Source organism: Panthera tigris, chromosome B3 (assembly GCF_018350195.1).
Source record: "Panthera tigris isolate Pti1 chromosome B3, P.tigris_Pti1_mat1.1, whole genome shotgun sequence".
Taxonomy (NCBI): domain Eukaryota; kingdom Metazoa; phylum Chordata; class Mammalia; order Carnivora; family Felidae; genus Panthera; species Panthera tigris.
The window spans coordinates 61,777,990-61,796,671 of NC_056665.1; the positions used below are offsets into that span (position 1 = coordinate 61,777,990).

The 18,682-nt window shown below is 36.9% G+C and overlaps 1 protein-coding gene across 3 annotated transcripts in view; it reads left to right on the forward strand.

Annotated features, from left to right (window-relative positions):
• The window catches only part of INO80 (INO80 complex ATPase subunit), a 135,418-nt gene that overhangs the window by 47,546 nt on the left and 69,190 nt on the right, over positions 1-18,682 (forward strand). For all 3 annotated transcript variants that reach the window (XM_042989129.1, XM_042989128.1, XM_042989130.1), the window contains 10 exons: positions 935-1,130; positions 2,009-2,076; positions 2,929-3,138; positions 3,651-3,731; positions 4,536-4,631; positions 12,747-12,806; positions 13,231-13,373; positions 15,129-15,213; positions 16,212-16,329; positions 17,264-17,349. In XM_042989129.1, coding sequence (XP_042845063.1) covers positions 935-1,130; positions 2,009-2,076; positions 2,929-3,138; positions 3,651-3,731; positions 4,536-4,631; positions 12,747-12,806; positions 13,231-13,373; positions 15,129-15,213; positions 16,212-16,329; positions 17,264-17,349 — 1,143 coding nt within the window. The remainder of the gene's footprint in view (positions 1-934; positions 1,131-2,008; positions 2,077-2,928; positions 3,139-3,650; positions 3,732-4,535; positions 4,632-12,746; positions 12,807-13,230; positions 13,374-15,128; positions 15,214-16,211; positions 16,330-17,263; positions 17,350-18,682) is intronic.

Consider the following 18,682-nt stretch of genomic DNA (forward strand, 5'->3'; position numbering starts at 1 on the left):
TAGTTGTTGACTGTTGTAAAGGAGGTGTTACTCTTTTTTGTTTTAATTTAGAAAGGTTTTCTCGATAGTACTTTAGCTATAATAAACCTGTATTTATTATGAAAAATAACTCCCATTTTCTCTCAAATTCTCTTTCAGATTTTCTTCTCATTTGAATCTGGCTCAAGTACTATAAAACCTTAAAGAGAAAGTATAGTTTTATATAGCATACCTTAGGACTGGTCTCTTTTCTTGGCTAAGTTCCTTGTTATATTTTTGTTTTTCATTTGGGGAGGTGGACCAAGGGTAAATCAACTCTACTTCATATGAATTTTATTATAAAATAGTTAATGCAGAGTAGTGACATGTGCATTTGATCTGTATTCATATTTTATAGGTCATCACAGATGAACTATACATTGTTTTTGGGAGTATTTTCTTCCTTTGTCATCTTATTCTTAAATATCTTCTGGTTGACTTTCAGAATAATTTATAGCCCCTAGTCACTTATTTTCACTTTCGGTGATAAAGATCTTTTGACATGTTTACATTTTTTACAATACTAAAACTATATACAGGTATCTACCACCTAGGTTATGGAATAAAGCTCATTGGTTGAGTTTAGTTGGTATCTCTGCGCCACTCTAGGAAATTGATACAGTAAAGAAATAAGCATTTTAGAAACAGAAGCTTAATGGAGAAGACATTTCATGTTGTAAATGAGAGCAAAATATATGTTATTAAATATAAGTGAAGACTATTCCTTGCTTTTATTACCACTGACTTGGTTATAATAAAACTGTGCGTTAACAATTCTTAGTTTTCTAAAGGTAAAGAATCTATAAAAGAATTGTATGCAAACTATATATAGATTTTATGAATTCTGTTGATCACCTCTTGTTGTATGTGATTGATGATTTGACTCTGTTTTCACTTCTAACTTTTTTCCCTTTAGGCCAAGAGGCAACAACGAAAACTGAACTTCCTAATCACCCAGACAGAGTTGTATGCCCATTTCATGAGTCGTAAACGAGACATGGGTCATGATGGAATCCAGGAAGAAATCTTAAGGAAACTGGAAGACAGTTCTACCCAAAGACAGATTGACATTGGTGGAGGAGTGGTAGTTAACATCACACAGGAGGATTATGGTGAGTCCTGCGTCAGGAGGTAGAGGAAGTGGGTACCCTCTATTTTTTCATACCTAAGGTTTCTTGCAAGTTTTGTCTTGATTGGTAAGCAATGATTAGTAAAGGGGAATTTATTGTGCTGGAGTAGGGAAAGTATGAATAAAATCAACATACAAAATAACTTTTTTTAATTAAAGAATTTGGAAAGGGAAGGGTGTGTTTATATGATCTTATAAGTTTGGGAATATTTTATATGTTTTGATTTGTTAGTAGGAATGGAGGCTATTGAATCAGAAGAATTCAGTGAACATGTCTCAGCAGAGAAAATCATGTCTCTCTTAACAAGATTCTTGGTGATATAAGTCAAGCATGAGAAGGAGACTGTTCAGTTTTGGTATTTTTGTGTCCACAGGGGGAGGGATGAATTGGGGTGAAGTTTGAGGGTAATTTCACAGAGAATAGTGATAAAGATCTTGTTGAGCTCAGAATAAAAAGAATGAGCGTTCCTGCATGGGTCTTAGGGGTTACACATGTCTTGATTTCTTCTTTGGGGATAGTTTCACCCAGCAGAAATCTATCACAGTTTTTAATCCCTATTGTTATGCTTTTCTTTGCTTTGGCATTGCTTTGTGCAAAAAACCCAGGATTGGGAGCCTGGAGCTCAGGTGGTTTCTTGTGAGCTGGCTTTAGCTACTAGAGACATGGCACCCCTCTGCCTTCATTGCCACTTCTAAGTCCTAACCTTTGTCATGTAATTTGAGCCTTTCTGTTCTCTCACCCTCTGTGAATTTAGGGATGAGTAGGTTGGGGGAGTTAGGGATTGACAGTGTCAATGTGAATTGCAACTTTGAAGGAGATCAATTAATGACTTGCGATAATCTATAAGTTTTCCTTTTCAGATAGTAACCATTTCAAAGCCCAGGCCCTGAAGAATGCTGAAAATGCTTACCATATTCATCAAGCTCGGGTGAGTCTTACAAATGAAAAGAACCTATTATGCGCTCTGGAAATACCCCACAACCTTTCATTTGGGTGATTTTCCTTTCGGTTTATTCCTATTTCCAGTGAGAAACACTGGCAGATGTGTGTATATGTACGTGACTATGTGTTGGGTGTGGGTTATGTCTCCATTTAGAACAATAGGAATAATTGAGGAAGGGTGGAAAATAAGCATTCACTTGTGTGTGAGCTTTAGGAGTGTGTTGATTGAAGCGAGGATAGTATACCTATTTTTTTGTCCTCTTGAGTAATCATGGGTAATAGAGTGTGAAATGCATCATGGTTGTTTAGTGAAGAAGACCATACTGGTGCTTGTTAAGAGAGCTATACCATTGCCTTAAGAAAACTGCTAAGTTAGGACCTTCTTTCAAACCTTAGTAATAGCTTGCTTATTCATGATGTAGTGATATTTCATGAAATCAGAAGGATATGGCAGTTAGATTGAATTAAAATAAGTAAAGAAAGTAAAGAATATACTGCATAGGATCCCTATTTAACAGGGTCTAGGTCAGGATAGATACAAAGTTGACCTTCTCACCAACCCCAACCAAAGAAATTTTATGTCAGATTTTTAACAAATTCCTTGATGAAGTGAGTAATCATGTAGTATGGCTTAGGTCTGTTCATTATAAGAGAACTTCTAATATAATTGTTAAAATAGTAATGTTTCATATATCGTTCTAGATACATAATATATTACATAATATTATTAGAAATTTTGTTCCAGCTACCACACAATAGATATATTGTCATTATGAATTTGATTTGAATTCCATTTTTCCCTCTTATGTTTTTCTTCTAATATGTTTTTATTTTCCAGACAAGGTCATTTGATGAAGATGCAAAAGAAAGTCGAGCAGCTGCCCTCCGGGCAGCAAACAAGTCTGGTACTGGGTTTGGGGAGAGTTACAGCCTGGCAAACCCATCTATCCGAGCTGGTGAAGATATTCCACAACCTACCATTTTTAATGGCAAATTAAAAGGCTACCAGCTGAAAGGCATGAATTGGTTGGCAAATCTGTATGAGCAGGTGAAGTTTAGAACTGTGTCATACCCACTCTGTTTTGTTACGCGTTTTTCTGATATCATTGGTTCAGAGTATTGCGAAATGGACACAAGATAATGTTTTAAATTTCATCCCTTTTAAAAAGTTTCATTGACTGACAAGAGTCAGAAAGATGTTTCTATATTTTTAACCTGAAATTTTGTTTGAGAATATTTGTATCGTGTACATAGTTTGCCTGAAGTGGTCTTGGTAACCTCATTGTTTGTGTTTTTTTGCCTGGATTATATTTGCTGGAAAACTGGCTTTGGCCTGTTATTCAACTCATGATATCACCTCAGGTATCATAATTCATAGTTGTAGCTGTAGAGTTGACAAAAGGAATCATTACAAGCAGTGGGTAATAGTGCTGAAATGATATTTCTAGTCATTTTTGTTTAAACAAGTCTAATAGTTTGGTTAGTTTTTTGGGACAGTATGTTGAACCCCTGTGTGATGGAATGTGAGAGGTACTGACTATGTGTATTTTTTTTTTCCAGGGCATTAATGGCATTCTTGCAGATGAAATGGGTCTTGGCAAAACAGTACAGAGTATTGCCCTCCTGGCCCATCTGGCTGAGGTGGGTAGATGCAGTCTTTGTCTTCCCCACTCTAGATTCTGGGGTGAGAATCAGCCATTATCAAGCATTATGTCATGCTTTGTAGCATACCAGGACTATAGGACTTACTCCTTGCCTTCAAGGTCATTACAAGGTGACATAGTGTGGTGAAACATTTAGGTTTTCAAGACTGGAACAGTTTTTGAGAGTGTGTGGTTGGAAATAATGCCCCTCACCCCCTGTCCACAATCATTAGAATAATGGCAAAGGAATGGTAGTTAGACCAGAAGACCCAAGTTCACATCTTAACTCTGTTTACTGAGAATGTAAACTTGAGCATTCACCTCATCTTTTTTACTTTGACTTCACTTTAATTTTCTGAGGTTTAGTTTCTACTTCTGCAACTTGGGGATAATACCTACTTAGAGGAATTCTATGAGAATTAAGTGAAAATAAGTGTAGAAACATTTTGAGAAAAGCAAAAACTCCAATACTAGTAAAATTGTTATCTAGTATAGGGGAAAGCAGCACATACAAGTCAGGATGTAGTAAGTGCTTTGTCAGTGATATAAATTAGGACCTTTAAGTGGTGGGAGTTGGGAGTAATTGCTTGGTATTTTTTCCCAAGTTTTTTTCTGAGCAGATTCCTTCCATGTGTTGTTATTAACATAGGCTATTACTACTGAATATGCAAATGTGGGATCTAGACACCATTTTTCTTGTTATAAAGTATTATGGATTCTTAAACTGCTCTTGTTAATTATAATTTTGAACTAAATATCTTCAGTTTTTCTGCAGTTAGCTGACCCATTTTTTCTCTTTCAGAGAGAGAACATCTGGGGACCTTTCTTAATAATTTCACCTGCTTCTACACTTAACAATTGGCACCAGGAGTTTACAAGATTTGTTCCTAAATTTAAGGTAAAAATCAATCCAGCAAAAATTTCTTTTGCTCTTTAAACTTTGTGACTTTTCTTTTTCTGCCTTACTTGTTTAAATTGTTTATAAGAATTTTTAGTTTCTTGCATTTTTTCCAAAATGCTTTGGAATGCATACATTGCATTGTTCCATTTGAAAGTAACTGATGGGAGCAGTAAGAGAGCATATTACATACATCCTTTTGTTTCATAAGTGAGAAAGCCAAAGTCCAGTTTGAATGATTTGTTGGTTTAGGCACATGGATTGATGCTCCTGGTCAAACTGCCATAGTAGAAAATATCTACCTTGCTGGTTTAACGTAGATTTTGGCAAATCATATCATCAGGGCACATACCCTATAATTTATGACATTGTCATATCCCCTCCCAATATATTCATAAATAATGCATTTTCTCATTACTCCAAAGTCAGATCTTTAGCCTGAGTTTAGATAGTAAGAAAGATAGTAAGATCGAGGTCAGAAGTGATCAATAGGGAAGTATGTTGTATTAAGTTGGTTAAGATGTGAACAAGATTTATTAAACAGGTTTTAATTGTGGAAAGTTATTGGGATATAAGAAAGAATGGGTAGAGGTGCCGAGTGGCTCAGTCATGTTCTCAAGGTTTGTGGGTTTGAGCCCTGCATTGGGCTGTGTTCTGACGGCTCAGAGCCTGGAGCCTGCTTTGGATTCTGGGTCTCCCTCTTTCTCTCTCAGCCCCTCCCCTGCTTTTGCTCTCTTTCTCTCTCTCTCTGTCTCAAAAATAAACATTTAAAGAAAAAGAAAAGAACAGGTAGGGTTTATTATAGTGTTTGCAAGTAAAAATGGGGAAATTAGGTAACTATGTGTTCTGTCCCTAAAGTGACATAATGATAATGAAGTTTCATGGTAAAGAGGATTTTATGGAGATTGTATATCAGGAATTATTGACGGGCACCTGTGTGGCTCAGTCAGTTAAGCAGCGGATTCTTGATTTCAGCTCCGGTCATGATCTTGTGGTTCGTGAGATTGAGCCCCACATTGGGTTCCATACTGACAGCGCATGGAGCCTACTTTTGATTCTCTCTCTCTCCCTCTCTCTGTCCCTCCCCCTGCTTGCACTTGCTCTCTCTCAAAATAAGTAAATAAACTTAAAATTTTCTTTAAAAAAAATTATTGATATGATCTGTCTGATTTGGGGTGTCCATAATCATGGGTTCCATTCAATTTAAAGGACACAGGATAGGGTGGATGTGGGAGTCTGATGTTTTTCTGGCTTAAGCGTTGTAAGGAATAAGGAGACATGCGGGGTATTCCACTTTGGGATACCTTTGTGGCTATGGCTGCACCTTATTGCCTCAATTGTAGTTAGAAACTGTTTACAAGGCACGTTAAGTGTATAGCTTTTAACATGGTAGACTCATTTTTATTTTTAATTTTATTATTTTTTTAAACATTTATTTATTTTTGATAGAAACAGAGCATGAGTGGGGGAGGGGCAGAGAGAGAGGGAGACACAGAATCTGAAGCAGGCTCTAGGCTCTGAGCTGTCAGCACAGAGCCCGACGCGGGGCTTGAACTCACGGACTGCGAGACCATGACCAGAGCCAAAGTTGGAAGCTTAATTGACTGAGCCACCCAGGTGCCCCGACTCATTTTTATTTCATTTCATTTCACTTATTTTTTAGTTGATTTATTTTGAGAGCCTGTGAGCAGGAGAGGGGCAGAGAGAGAAGGAGAGAGAGAATCAAGCACTGAGAGTGCAAAACCCCATGCCAGGCTCAATTTCACCAACCCCAAGATCATGACCTGAACTAAGATCAAGAGTAGGGTGTCCAACTGAGTGACCACCCAGATGCCCCATTGGTTGACTCATTTTTAAATTTGTAAGGAGGAGATGAGATCATTCTAAGGTAGTTTGTTGAATATTTTCTCTAGAGTTGTTTGCTATATGGAATATGGAGCTGCTTTTTTTCTTCATTTATTCATTTTTTTTTTTCTTTTCCAGTACATGTTCAACAATCAGGAATTGAAAAACTCAGTCTTAAAAATTTCTACCAGGGCCGCCTGGGTGGCTCAGTCAGTTAAGCGTCTGACTTCAGCTCAGGTCATGATCCCACAGTCCATGAGTTCGAGCCCTGCATCAGGCTCTGTGCTGACAGCTCAGAGCCTGGAGCCTGCTTCAGATTCTATGTCTCCCTCTCTCTCTGCCCCTCCCCTGGTCATGCTCTGTCTCAAAAATAAATACAAACATTAAAAAAAAAAAATTTCCACCAAACCACTTAAGTTTTCATTATTAACTTTACTGACCATTAGATGGCAATGTCAAACTACTTATGTCATTGATACCTGTCCTTTGATTTTATGCCTCTGCCTGGAACCGAGCTTTCATGTTCATGTTGAGCTTACTTTTGAATAAGCCTTTGGGCCTATTTTAGTTGCCACTGTTTTTTTTTTTTTTGTCTCATTTTTAAAAAATTGTGATAAAAAGCACATATATGGGTGCACCTGGCTCAATCACTTGCTAAACATCCAACTGGATCTCAGGGTCATGAGTTTGAGCCCCATGTTGGGTGTAAAGTGTGCTGTTTTTTGTTTTTTGTTTCTTTTAATGTTTATTTTTGAGAGAGAGAGCCATAGCGCAAGCAGAGGAGGGTCAGAGAGAGAGAGTCACAGAATCTGAAGCAGGCTCCAGACTAAGCTGTCAGCAGAGTCCAATGTGGGGCTTAAACTCACGAACTGTGAGATCATGACCTGAGCTGTAGTCAGACGCTTAACCGACTGAGCCACCCAGGCGTTCCGTGAATAAAGTATACTTAAAAAAAAACCCAAAAACCACACATACATAAAATGTGCCCCTGTAAAGTATACAGTTTAGTAGTAATAAGTACATTTATGGTGTGTGGTGCAATGATGGATGCTGTCTGATTGCAGAATTTTTTCATCATCCCAAACAGAAACCTCTTCCCCATTAACCAGTCACTCCCTATTCCCCTTTCCTTCCAACCACTGGCTACCGCAAATTCACTTTCTGTCTCTGTATTTGCTTATTCTGGATATTTCATGTAACTGGAATCATATAGTAGGTGGTTTTAGTTTTGTTTTGTTTTTTAAATCTGGCTTCTTTTCACTTAGCATAATATTTTCAAAGTTCATCCATGTTATAGCACATGTCAGCATGTCATTCCTTTTTATGACTGAATAGTATTTAATTATCTAGACAAACTATATTTTGTTTATCCATTCATCTCTCAATGGATGTTTGGATTGTGTCCACCTTTGGCTGTTGTTAATAATACTGTTAGGAACATTCATCTACAGGTTGTTATTTGAACACCTGTCCTGTTTTCAGTTCTTTTGGTATATATCTAGGAGTGGAATTGCTAACGCATTCTGTATTTTATTGAGAAATCTGGTACCTGTTATTTTGTTGTTTTTGTTCAGCTTACGAGCTAAAAATAGCTTTTCTGTTTTTAAACTGTTGATTTAAAAAGAATATTTCATAACAAATGGGATATGAAATTTAAACACATATAGTTGTTATTTGCTTACAGAAAAGGTTTGATGGTCTCTTTTATATTGATTCATTGCTTCAATTTCCATTGCTCCTTTAGGTTGTCCAGAAATGTGTCCACCTCCCTGCAGAACATAGTTAAATGTAGACTGTACTCAAGTTTATAGTTAGTTTACATTCAAAAGATACTTAGGCGTATGATGATAGCATCTGAATATTTATTTTATGTGACAGGTATCTGAGCAACACTTGTTTTAAGATTCTAGTATGACCATAGGCTTCCTCTTTTTCCCCATGAAATATGATTTATGTTTTTTCTATAATGTACCATTTTCATTCCTGAAAGTGGCTATTTTGTGTGTTTCTATTTCATTCATCTCTGCTTTTTTTAAAAATTACTTTTGTCTGCTTTTTTGTGAACGTTTTTCTTTTTCTAACATCTTAAGTGGAGCTTAGATGCTTGATTTTTAGCTTTTTCCAGTAAGTGTCCTTAAGGGTATTAATATCTTCTTGTGCATGACTGTAGCTATCCAAAGTTTTGATGTGTCACATTTTCATTAATCTTTAATTCAATATAATTTCTAGCTTATGTTGCAAGTTTTGTTTGATTCATGGCTTAATTAAAAGTAGTTCCTGGGGTGCCTGGGCAGCTGAGTTGGTTAAGCATCCGACTCAGGTCATGATCTCGTGGTTTGTGAGTTCGAGTTGTGCGTCAGGATGTATGCTGACAGCTCAGAGCTTGGAGCATGCTTCAGATTCTGTCTCCCTCTCTATCTGCCCCTGCCCCTTCTTGCACTCCGTCTCTATCTTTCTCAAAAGTAAAAATTAAAACAAAAATTTTTTTTTAAGTGTGGTTCTTAATTTCCAAACAGAGGAATCTTTTTGTTACTAGATATCTTTTTGTTACTAATTTACAGTTTAAACCCACTGTGATAAGAAATTAGGCTTTGTGTGATTTTGATCCATTGAAATCTTTTGAACTTTCCTTTCCCACCATATGGTCAGTGTTTATAATAATGTCCTATATCTGTTTGAAAATAAGTATTGTGCAGTTGTTGAGTGCAGCGTTCTGTGTGTGTTGGTTAGGTTAGGTTTTTTAAGTTCTTCTGTATCTTTACTGATTTTTTGGTCTGCCTCTTCAATTACTGACTGAAAGAAGTATGTTAAAATTTGCCACAATTAAGGATTTTTTCATTTCTGTTCTATTTTGCTTCTTTACTTTGAGACTGTGAGTTGTATACAAGTTTACAGTTACTTTGTCTTACTGGTGAATTGAACCTTTTATTATTATGAAATCCCTCTTGTTAAGACTTTTTGCCTTAAATCTGCTCTTTCTGGTATTAAATAGATCAGCTTTCTTCTGGTTTGTATATGGTATCGCTTTCTCATTTAACCATTCTGTTTCCATTTAAGGTTTTTTTTCCTGCCTTTATTTGGAGCATTTATGCTTTTTTTTTTTTTTTTAACGTTTATTTATTTTTTTGAGACCGAGAGAGACAGAGCATGAACAGGGGAGGGTCAGAGAGAGGGAGACACAGAATCTGAAACAGGCTCCAGGCTCTGAGCGGTCAGCACAGAGCCCGACGCGGGGCTCGAACCCACAAACTGTGAGATCATGACCGGAGCCGAAGTCGGACGCTTAACCAACCGAGCCACCCAGGCGCCCCAGAGCATTTATGCTTTTAATGTAGTTACTGACACATGGAGTTTAAATCTTCCTTACTGTTTTCTTTCTTCTTCTACAACTTTCCTTTTTCTTCTTTCTTGTGTCCTTTGGATTGATTATATTTTACTACTCTTCTCATTCCTTTTTGGAATTAGTAATTTCTTTTTGGAATATACTAATTATATATTCATTTTATTTTTTAATAGATACCCAGGAATCAAGGAACATGTATCCTTGATTTAAAAAAAATTTTTTTTTAACATTTATTTATTGCTGAGAGAGACAGAGCATGAGCAGGGGAGGTGCAGAGAAGGAGGGAGACACAGAAGCAGGCTCCAGGCTCTGAGCTGTCAGCACAGAGCCCGACGTGGGGCTTCAACCCACGAACTGGGAGATAATGACCTGAGCCCAAGTCGGATGCTTAACCAACTGAGCCACCCAGGTGCCCCGATTTTTTAAAAAGTAGTATAAATTAATACTGTTACTGCTTTCCAGATAGTAAAAGGGCTTTAGTATACTTTAACTACATTCCCCTTCTCTAGACTTACGTGCTATTGTAAATATTTTATCTTTCAAACCCCACCAAGCATTTTATTATCATCTATACATTTTAAATTTATTTAGATTTATTTATATTACTCACGTATTCAGTGTTTTCATTGATCTTCATTTCTTCCTGTATATTTTTACTTCGTTGTGGCTGAAAGTTTTCAAAACAACAATAAACATCAAGCTACAGGTCCAAGAAGCACTTTGAAAGGAAATTATACCTAGAGATACAACAGAAAAAGTGAATTTCCCATTCTTTTCTTTCTCCATGCTTTCGTCTAAATATTTCCTTCTGACCTATATCATCTATTTCACTGATTCTCTCTTAGATGCATCTAATTTGTTATTAAACCCATAATTGAATTCTTAGTGTTAGTTACTGTATTTTCCAGTTGGGGAAATTCTCTTTGGTATTTGTAATTTTTAATACACCCCTGAAATTCTCTAGCTTATCTTTTAATTCCAGGAACAAATTAGCATCTTTTTAAAAAGTGTTCTTTTGATATTTCATTGTCAGGATCTCCTCTGTGTTTATTTCTTGTACGTGTTTCTCATACTGGTTTTCAGTCATATTGTCTAATCTTTCTATATACCTGGGTATATTTTGTACATTTTGTTTGTTTATGTTTTTACTGTATACCAGACATTATATAGGAATGATTGTAGAGGTCATTGTGGGCTCTGTTTTCTTCTTCCAGATTGTGGATTTATAGGTGTTTGGGGTTGGGCATTTTGTGTTTGTTTTGTTTGTTTTGCCACTAGTAATTGGGGGGGGGGGGCACTAACAATCCAAAAGTCCCCCCTTAAGCTAGTCAGGAATTGAGATGATTCATAGCTGGGATTCAGTACTTGTTAAGGCAAGTCTATATTTAATTGACTTTTACTACCCATGGGTATGTATCCTGTGATTCTTATCTTAAGACCAGGGAGGTGGGTGGTTATCAGAATCCTTCTTCCTTAAACTACAGTTTTTGTTCTGTAGGCACTGTATCTCTTAAAACAATATTCTGTTTAATTTCTTAGCTTCACAACTGGAACTTTTGGAAATGATCAGCACCTTTTGGAAGGACATGTACCACGTGTTAGGCTTTCCTCTCTGGACTTTGTTTCCTGGATCTTGACTCCATAATTCTCCACTGCCTCAGTAGCTTTCTCATGCCTTCAAACCAATGTTTTGTATGTGTGTTTTAATTCAGTCTGTAGGAAGAGGGCTAGTGGCAGTGACAGAAGAGGAACTCCTATATTCATTCTTTAGGTTCTTTTTATTTTTATTTATTATTATTATTATTTCAATATATGAAATTTATTGTCAAATTGGTTTCCATACAACACCCAATGCTCATCCCAAAAGGTGCCCTCCTCAATACCCATCACCCACTCTCCCCTCCCTCCCACCCCCTATCAACCCTTAGTTTGTTCTCAGTTTTTTTTTTATTTTTTTTTATTTTTCAATATATGAAGTTTATTGTCAAATTGGTTTCCATACAACACCCAATGCTCATCCCAAAAGGTGCCCACCTCAATACCCATCACCCACCCTTCCCTCCCTCCCACCCCCTATCAACCCTTAGTTTGTTCTCAGTTTTTAAGAGTCTCTTATGCTTTGGCTCTCTCCCACTCTAACCTCTTTTTTTTTTTTTTTTTTTTCCTTCCCCTCCGCCATGGGTTTCTGTTAAAGTTTCTCAGGATCCACATAAGAGTGAAAACATATGGTATCTGTCTTCTCTGTATGGCTTATTTCACTTAGCATCACACTCTCCAGTTCCATCCACGTTGCTACAAAGGGCCAGATTTCATTCTTTCTCATTGCCACGCAGTACTCCATTGTGTATATAAACCACAATTTTTTTATCCATTCATCAGTTGATGGACATGTAGGCTCTTTCCATAATTTGGCTATTGTTGAGAGTGCTGCTATAAACATTGGGGTACAAGTGCCCCTATGCCTCAGTACTCCTGTATCCCTTGGGTAAATTCCTAGCAGTGCTACTGCTGGGTCATAGGGTAGGTCTATTTTTAATTTTTTGAGGAACCTCCACACTGTTTTCCAGAGTGGCTGCACCAATTTGCATTCCCACCAACAGTGCAAGAGGGTTCCCGTTTCTCCACATCCTCTCCAGCATCTATAGTCTCCTGATTTGTTCATTTTGGCCACTCTGACTGGCGTGAGGTGATATCTGCTTTAGGTTCTTTTTAAATCATCTGGGAGCACCCGGCTGGCTCATTCAGAAGAATATAAGACTCTTGATCTTAGTGTCGTGAGTTTGAGCTCAACATTTGGTGTAGAGAAAACTTAATAAACTTTAAAAAGTAAAAATAAAAAAAAAATAAAAACATTCTGAATTAACATTTGTGCCGATACTTTTAAGATTATAAGTAGGAAATAATCTGTATAATGGTCCTTTTTCCAGGTGCTACCATACTGGGGAAATCCTCATGATAGAAAAGTTATCAGGAGGTTCTGGAGTCAGGTAACTTTCAGCTTATTATATATATACATACATGCGCCCATATATACATACATATGCAATCGTTTCTGCAATTGATCTGAAGAATTTCCTGTGTGTAAAATCTTACATATATTTCTAGGCGCTAAGCCAGTGTACTTTTTTATCTTCTACAACACTTTTCCCATTATATAGACCATTAGCTGGACTTGCAGTCTAGGATTAAGTAAGAACTCTTTAGTAAGCTGAAGACTAATTTTAACATGATCTGTAATTAAGGTGAGTACTTAAAAAAGTTATGGTTTCATTTACTGCACATCTACCATGTAGGAGAAGCACGTCTTTAGGACTGTTTTGAACTTTTTAATCTTAAAAATTAGTGTCCATTTCTCATTATCTTATGAATTATTAGGTATCTATTTTCATTCTTCCCTTCTTATATTTACAGAAGACCCTCTACACTCAGGATGCCCCCTTCCATGTGGTAATTACTAGCTACCAGCTGGTGGTGCAGGATGTAAAGTATTTCCAGCGGGTCAAGTGGCAGTACATGGTATTGGATGAGGCTCAAGCACTCAAGAGTAGTTCCAGGTAACATGATTAATAGAAACCAAATTCTATAGACTGAGGCTGTACAAATGTGGTACAAATATGTGGTAGAGACATATGATATATACACACGAACAGATGAATAAAGGACGGAGAGGTTTCAGAACATGGCATGATATGGTCTCTGCATAAGCCATGTATCTGACCAGAAGGCATTTTTCATGGGATGCAAATATTAATGTTTAGAATACAACGATTTCTCTTCTATTTCTCTATTTAATAATTACTATATCTTAAGTCTTTGTTCTTAAGGAACTTTTTTTTTTTTAACGTTTATTTATTTTTGAGACAGAGAGAGACAAAGCATGAATGGGGGAGGGTCAGAGAGAGGGAGACACAGAATCTGAAACAGGCTCCAGGTTCTGAGCTATCAGCACAGAGCCCGACGTGGGGCTCGAACTCACGGACCGCGAGATCATGACCTGAGCCGAAGTCGGCCACTTAACCGACTGAGCCACCCAGGCGCCCCCGGAACTTTTTTTTTAAGTTTATTAATTTATTTTGAGAGAGAAGGAAAGCATGAGTTAGGGAGGGGCAGAGAGAGAATAAGAGAGAAAGAATCCCAAGCAGGCTTTGCACTATCAGCACAGAGCCCATTGAGGGGCTCAAACCCATGAACAGTGAGATCATTACCTGAGCTGAAGTTGGACACTTAACTGACTGAGCCACCCAGGTGCCTCTTCAAAGGAACTTTTTTTGGGAGAAGTCTTGTCTGCCCTTTGATTCAGGGATTATTTTAGACAGGAGGTCTTAGTAGGAAGTAGAATATTTTATTTTGTAGACTGTAGGTTCTGTATGTTTTATGCAGGTTGTCCTAGTCCCTGGATGGTTATTAGAGCCACAAGAATCTTTTTCTTGGAAGTTACGTGTTTAAAACATTGTAGGGGTACCTGGGTTTCTCAGTTTGCTAAGCATCAGGTCATAATCTTACAGCTCGTGAGTTCGAGCCCTGCGTTGGGCTCTGTGCTGACAGCTCACAGCCTGGAGCCTGCTTCAGATTCTGTGTCTCTCTCTCTCTGCCCCTCCCCTGCTTCCCCCCCCCCCAAAATAAACATTAAAAATTTTATTTAAATAATAAAAAAAAATACTCTAATACCTTCAACGTCAAAAACTGAATAGTAAGTCAGTGCTTGACTTTAAAGCGGTATTACATGTTGCATTTCATGCATTCTTACTAACTCTTGGTGAGCCCATAAGGCTTTCTTAGAAATCCATGTTAACTGACAGGATGGTACTTTCCATTCTCTCATGGGCATTACTTCATATTATACTCTTTTGAAGTAGGATGTGCTTACAGCCAGGAGTGGTAGACTCATTTTGCATTTTCTTCTCACACCTTTCCCCTTTCTCCATTGATCTCTCTAAACTGACACTGTAAGTGCACAGATTAATAATTATAAAGCTTTTTACTATAGATGAGTACCTTATAAGTAAATGGCTTGTGTCAGCAAACTGACCAAAGATAGTAGAGCACTTTGTCAAGCCAGAAAGGATCCTACCCTGCCTATTTGAGGGCTATTTTTCCTAAACCCTAATACCATGTTTTCAGTATTCAGGAGTTATTTCCTGTCCTCAGTTTTGTTGAATAATATTTTATAGTATTGTCTAAGGTTGAGTGCTTGATTATTCTGGATGTTCACTAATTTTTTGGAAAGCATTTTTAGAAATACAGGGTCTCTGTAGGGTGAAGAAAGATTTACCGCTCACTTGGAATTTGTAATTCACTTTATTGGACAGTGTTCGTTGGAAGATCCTCTTGCAGTTCCAGTGTCGGAATCGGCTTTTGCTAACTGGGACCCCAATTCAGAACACCATGGCAGAGGTAGGCATTAGTAGAAGCTTCAGTTTTATTTCTGCAATAAACAGAATGGTTCTAAGCACAGAATAGAATTCTTTTCCATGCCCACCTGGAGTGTTACTGCTCTGTACAAATTATAATCCCCACATAAAAGGAAGAATTTGTTGCTTGCCCTAAGTGGGGTTTTTTTGGCATCATTCCTATTTTCTAATTTTCTGGCAGAGGCAGATAATTTATTCTTCTGTAATTATGGAATAAATAATGAACATATTAGGAATGTAGCCCATCTAATGTAGAGATGTTTTTATGATAGAATATTTGAAAAGCTAATATTCTTTGGCACTGAGAGGCACTAAAATTCCTTATTTAGAAAAGGTATATTGATTATATAGTACAGGGGTTAGAAAACTTTTTGTAAAGAGCCAGATAGTAAATATTTTAAACTTTACAGACCATATAGTTGCTGTTGCAGCTACTTAACCTTGCCATTATAATGTGAAAACAGCCATGGATGATACAGAAATGAATAGGTATGGCTATGTCCCATTAAAACTATTTATAAAAATAGTTGGCAGGAAAAAAATGTGGTTGGCACAGCCTTGGAACCATAGGCCATTATTTACTGACCCCTGATTAAGAGTTATTTTAAGCAAGTTATGCTACCTCAGATTGTGTTCAGTTGTGAAGTAGATTTTTTAAATACATGAGACTATTTAAAACTTTCCCGCTACAAGATCTGAGCAGTACTTGCACTTTTAGACTTTTAGTGTGAAATTAATTGAAAAATCTCATTTTGCTATAGCATCCTATAGAATTAGGGTTCATTGATGAGGCATGTGCATACATATGCCTTCTTTCTTGCCCACTGACTCACACTTAACACCTGCACCTAGACACACACACACACACACACACACACACACACACACACACCTGCAGATTTCACTCTGTCCAAACCCTCATTACATCTTCACCGTCATTTTGTTGTCCTACAGTTAATTTCACTTTTCTTTTGTTTCCAGCTCTGGGCCCTGCTACATTTCATTATGCCAACATTATTTGATTCACATGAGGAATTTAATGAGTGGTTTTCCAAGGACATTGAGAGCCACGCGGAAAACAAATCTGCCATTGATGAGAGTGAGTGCTTTTATGAACTTTCTTTCTTTCTATCAGTGTAGGCAACTACATAATTGAATGTTTTTTTCTATGCAAAGAATTTTTCTTTCAGTATTCATAGAAGAATCTGGGGAAAAGTTTTTTCTCTTATAAGTTAATTATGTGCTTTGTTCATGTTTAAAAGAGCCAAAAGGACTTATACAGGTGAGGCTGCTGTCCTATTGACTATTTAATCAAGGTAGAACAGGCAGAGTTCATAAAATACCACATTTTGGCTTACAGAATCCTCAGTTTCCATATAGATTCTGAAAAATTCATATCGGAATTATATTCTTTATGAAATGGGGTAAGGCTTTTATCCTGTAATAAAAACAGAGGCGTCATTTTTGTTATTTTCTATGTTAGGATTTGTTTCTACTGTTAACATTTTAAACCTTATCTATCGATACTTTTAAACCTTGTCGAATAATACCTTTTAAGAGAGTTATGAGGTGTTTATTACATAGATATGAACTGAAATCTACCAAGTATAGAGAAGTCCTAAAGTAATCTCTTACACTACTACTTGATAATTTGCTGACATGCTTTGAAAAAGTCATTTTGGGGAAACACTAGGAGTCCCAGATAGCTTCCATTTGACCTATACAAGAACTCTGTTACTGATGAAATGATCCTAAAACACTCTAAAGGTGAATTCTAGTAAAAATAAAGTATTCCTTGTTGGTCTGAGTAAATGGTAGAAAAATGCATTTGCCCCAATGACTATAGGCAGATGCTGTGAAAATTCAGACTCCTAGGTTTCCCACTTAGGGAAAAGATTAAGTCTCAGTCTCCTTTCAGAGTTTCTTTAAGCTAAAAGGTGTAGGAACAGTTTAGTGAGATATGATTGCGGTATTTCTTTTGTTTCTGTTAAATCCATATAATGTATTTGTCTGGTGGCCTCCTGCCATTTCAGATCAGCTCTCTCGCTTACACATGATCTTGAAGCCATTTATGCTGAGGAGAATCAAGAAAGATGTGGAAAATGAATTGTCTGACAAGGTAAGAAAAGAAGACTTCATTAGTTTAAGCTTTGACAGGCAACCACCTTAGAGTTCCGGACCAAAAAAAAAAAAATTCCTTGGTAAATGTTTAGTTGAAGGTAATTAATTTGATTAAGAGAAAACCTTTACACTTGAATGGATCAAGGAATACTTAAAATGAATCCCACAGCCAAAGCAGGTAATAACTTTTTCTTCTTTTTGTTTCATCTTTTATCGTGGTGAATTTGAAGCATTACAAAAGTAGAAAAAATAGTATAATGAACCTCTGTAACCACCATACAGCTTCAACAATGATCAACTCATTGCCATTCCCACCTATCTAGATTATTCTGAAACAAGTCCCCCATTTCTTTTATTTCGTTTCAAATATTTTCATATGTGTGTCCAAAAAATTAGTCTTTTTAAAAAACATAACCATATATTATCACCTTTGCTGAAAAAGATAATTATTCCATTATAGTATCACATATCCAGTCATTCCTCAGATATCCCCATTTGTCTTTGTGTATGTGTTTCTCTCCCTCCTTCTCCCTCCAACATCTACTGCTCCCTGCCTCCCACTTTCTCTGGTAAAGAATTAAAGATTTTTGGAATAAGAATCCAAGCAAGGCCCACGCATAGCATTTGGGTGATAGGTGTCTTAAGTAACTTTTAATCCCTCCCTACTTTTTTCCTTTATTGAACTAACTGAGTAACTTATCCTGTAGAATTTTCCACATACAGGATTTTGCTAATTGCATCATTGTGTTGTTGTCTAACATGTTCTGTGGTCTCCTGTATTTCTGCAGCCTGAGAGATTTAGAAGTTTCATGTGCTTCAGGTTGTAACATTTTTTCTCATACTAAGCTAACAGTTTTGATTTACTGGGGCACCTGGCTGGCTTACGGTTTAGTCAGTGGAGCATGCGACTCTTGATCTTGCGGTTGTGAGTTTGAGCCCCACGTTGGGTGTAGAGATTACTTAAAAAATTAAATATTAAATTAAAAAAACCCTTATTTTGGTTTATATCTTTTTTTGAAGCCTTACCAGACTTCTGGTGTGTGTGTGTGTGTGTGTGTGTGTGTGTGTGTGTGTTTAATCTCCTGTGAATTCTTCCCATATTCTCCTTTGTTTTCTTCTCCCAGTTTCCAGTCCATCAGAGTTTTTCCCCATCTTTTATAGATTCCACCTATTCTCATAATTCTACTCTTTATCTACAAGGCATCTTCCAAGGTTCTTGATAACATCAGGTGATTCTCTGTCATTGCCAGAAGTTTGGATTATTTTGAAATTAGTAATGCTCTTTGGAAGATTTTGTGGGGGGTGTACACCTTTATTATTATTATTATTTT